This window comes from Triticum dicoccoides, chromosome 5B (assembly GCF_002162155.2).
Source record: "Triticum dicoccoides isolate Atlit2015 ecotype Zavitan chromosome 5B, WEW_v2.0, whole genome shotgun sequence".
Taxonomy (NCBI): domain Eukaryota; kingdom Viridiplantae; phylum Streptophyta; class Magnoliopsida; order Poales; family Poaceae; genus Triticum; species Triticum dicoccoides.
In genome coordinates this window covers 26,277,652-26,279,924 of record NC_041389.1, presented here as the reverse complement: position 1 = coordinate 26,279,924, position 2,273 = coordinate 26,277,652, and the positions used below count along the sequence as shown (strand labels likewise).

Below are 2,273 nucleotides of genomic sequence, written 5' to 3'. Positions count from 1 at the left end.
TATCACATACGGATGTATATAAACATATTTTAGAGTGTAAATTCACTCATTTTGCTCCGTATGTAGTCACTTGTTGAAATCTCTAGAAAGACAAATATTTAAGAACAGAGGGAGTATATTTGAAGGGAAAAGCTAATTAATATATGACCTCCGCATACGTGCCGACACGCGCGAAGAACACGCCTAGTTAATTTACCGGCTAACAGAGGGCGACAATTGGACGGGAGACCGTGCTAGTTTGTGGTAAACGTAGATGCCGTCTCGAAAAGGAACAACATAATCATCATACAAACAAAACCGCATCCACTAGCTCAAAAGAATTGCAAAACTTCACCCCGGAAAAAAAAAACCCGGAGTAATTTCATGGGTATATATCGTTGGGTAGAGCTAGGAGGAATCATTGGTGATGTTTTGTCAAATTGCAAAAAGGGATTGGACAGGCGCCGTGGTTGATAGGTCACGGTTACTGATAAGAGATTGATCGACAGGGTTGCACGAACGTCTTGTGGAGATCAGAGCGGTTGCCGTTTTGGGGTGAGAGAGTGGCACCAAAGTCTAGTATGGGTTGTTCCTTCCCCCAGGAATCTTTCTTGTTTTGGACGAGAGATCATTTTTTGTCCAAGAGATTAATTGTGAGTACTGTTGGGCTGCATCGGTGCAAGATCTATCTCACGACTTGTCCTCATCACCAGCGTTTTATCACCTTCGTCCTCTACAAAACGTACGTCAATCACTTGGTCACAGCTAGCCACAGGTTTTTCGACACGACTACACATCACATGTGCACACATCATATCGTATGAGAGTTGATTAGTCTATGGTGTTCTCACTTGTTGCACTCCCGCTACATTCTCTGCCATGCCATTTGCCATGCGAAAAGTGCGCTAGTTTTCTCTTCTACAACATTTTTCTCCGGCGCACTTTTCTCGTTTATTATCGAGCCGTCCGTTTGTCCGTCAACAATAATTAAACGTAGGCCAAAAGTGAAACATGATAGTATGTGTTTACGGACAGAGAGTGAAACTTTTTGACACGCACGCTATTACTTGAATTTATTCCCTACAGTGTACGTATGTGCATGAACCAAAGTTGCAGCTGGTACTGTGATGAAGTTATGGCATCGATCGAACAAGCGCACGGGCCCGCCGTGGAGAGGCAGAAAGGGACTTCAATCTACACCGCATGGGCATGCATCCATCGGATCATCTGGATGCGTGGACGTACATATATCTATCTGTGTATTTAAAAATATGTAAGTTTAGCGCGCACACACAGCTACACAGAATGCATATATACATATATATAAACCAAGAAAAAAATATTTTCAAAAGGAGGATTGCCCCGTCTTCTGCATCATTACGGTGCACACAACCAACCTAGGCCAAGAAATGGTTGAAGAAAATATATAACCAGGAGCGATGGAAATTAAATAGTCATGTAAATTATATGAGCGTAGTTTTTGGTTTTCTCCGGCAGAGTAGATGCACAGTCACACAATTCTGGATCAAGATCTTGATTTCCAAGTGATTTTTCGACGGTCGGATATTTTGTTGGAAAGAACTTCTCCCTCTGTAAAACCTAGTGTGCGAGGGTTTGCTTGCTGGTGACTGATCAATTTGGTAAGTGCACACTAACGATGTGGATCCTTGTTGGTAGATAGGCATGATGGAGGGGGATAGGGGTATCTGCCACCCACTCATTGTTGCAATCATACCACACACGCCATTTCTCATCCTCCAACCCCCATCTCTCTCTCTCTCCCCCTCTCCTACTCTCTCTCTCTCTCTCACTAGAGCCATAGCATCAATATAACCTGGAAAGAGGAAAGCTAGACAGCTCAATTTCTCCTTCCTCTCTGCCCATACATATCTCTCTCTCTCTCTCCATCGATCTAACCTACACACCCAGAGAAAGAGAGAGAAGCAGCAGTAGCTCATGTAACCTAGCTAGCCTGCAGTTCTCCACGGCAACGCTTCTTCTTCTTGGCTGCCGCCTGTTGAACCTCGCCGTGGTCTGAACGGCTAGGGGGGCAGTGAGGCGGCGCCTCCAGGGGATAATCAGAAGGAAGAATGTCGTCGTCGGGCCAGATCACACCGGCAGAAGAAGTCTGCTACGTGCACTGCAACTTCTGCAACACCGTACTCGCGGTAAGATCTCCATATGCGTACATGTTGCCTGCATAATCTCTCTCTCTCCCCCTCCCTCCCTCTCTCTCTCTCTCTCCTCCCCTCGCCCCCCCCCCTCCCCCCTCTCTGTGATATAGATCTGCCAAG

At 45.7% G+C, this 2,273-nt stretch overlaps 1 protein-coding gene across 1 annotated transcript in view; it reads left to right on the top strand.

Annotated features, from left to right (window-relative positions):
- Positions 1 to 1,715: 1,715 nt before the first annotated feature.
- LOC119307163 (protein YABBY 6-like) overlaps positions 1,716 to 2,273 on the top strand; it is a 6,022-nt gene continuing 5,464 nt past the window's right edge. Inside the window, exon 1 of the mRNA XM_037583256.1 lies at positions 1,716 to 2,147. Coding sequence (XP_037439153.1) covers positions 2,070 to 2,147 — 78 coding nt within the window. The 5' untranslated portion in view covers positions 1,716 to 2,069. The remainder of the gene's footprint in view (positions 2,148 to 2,273) is intronic.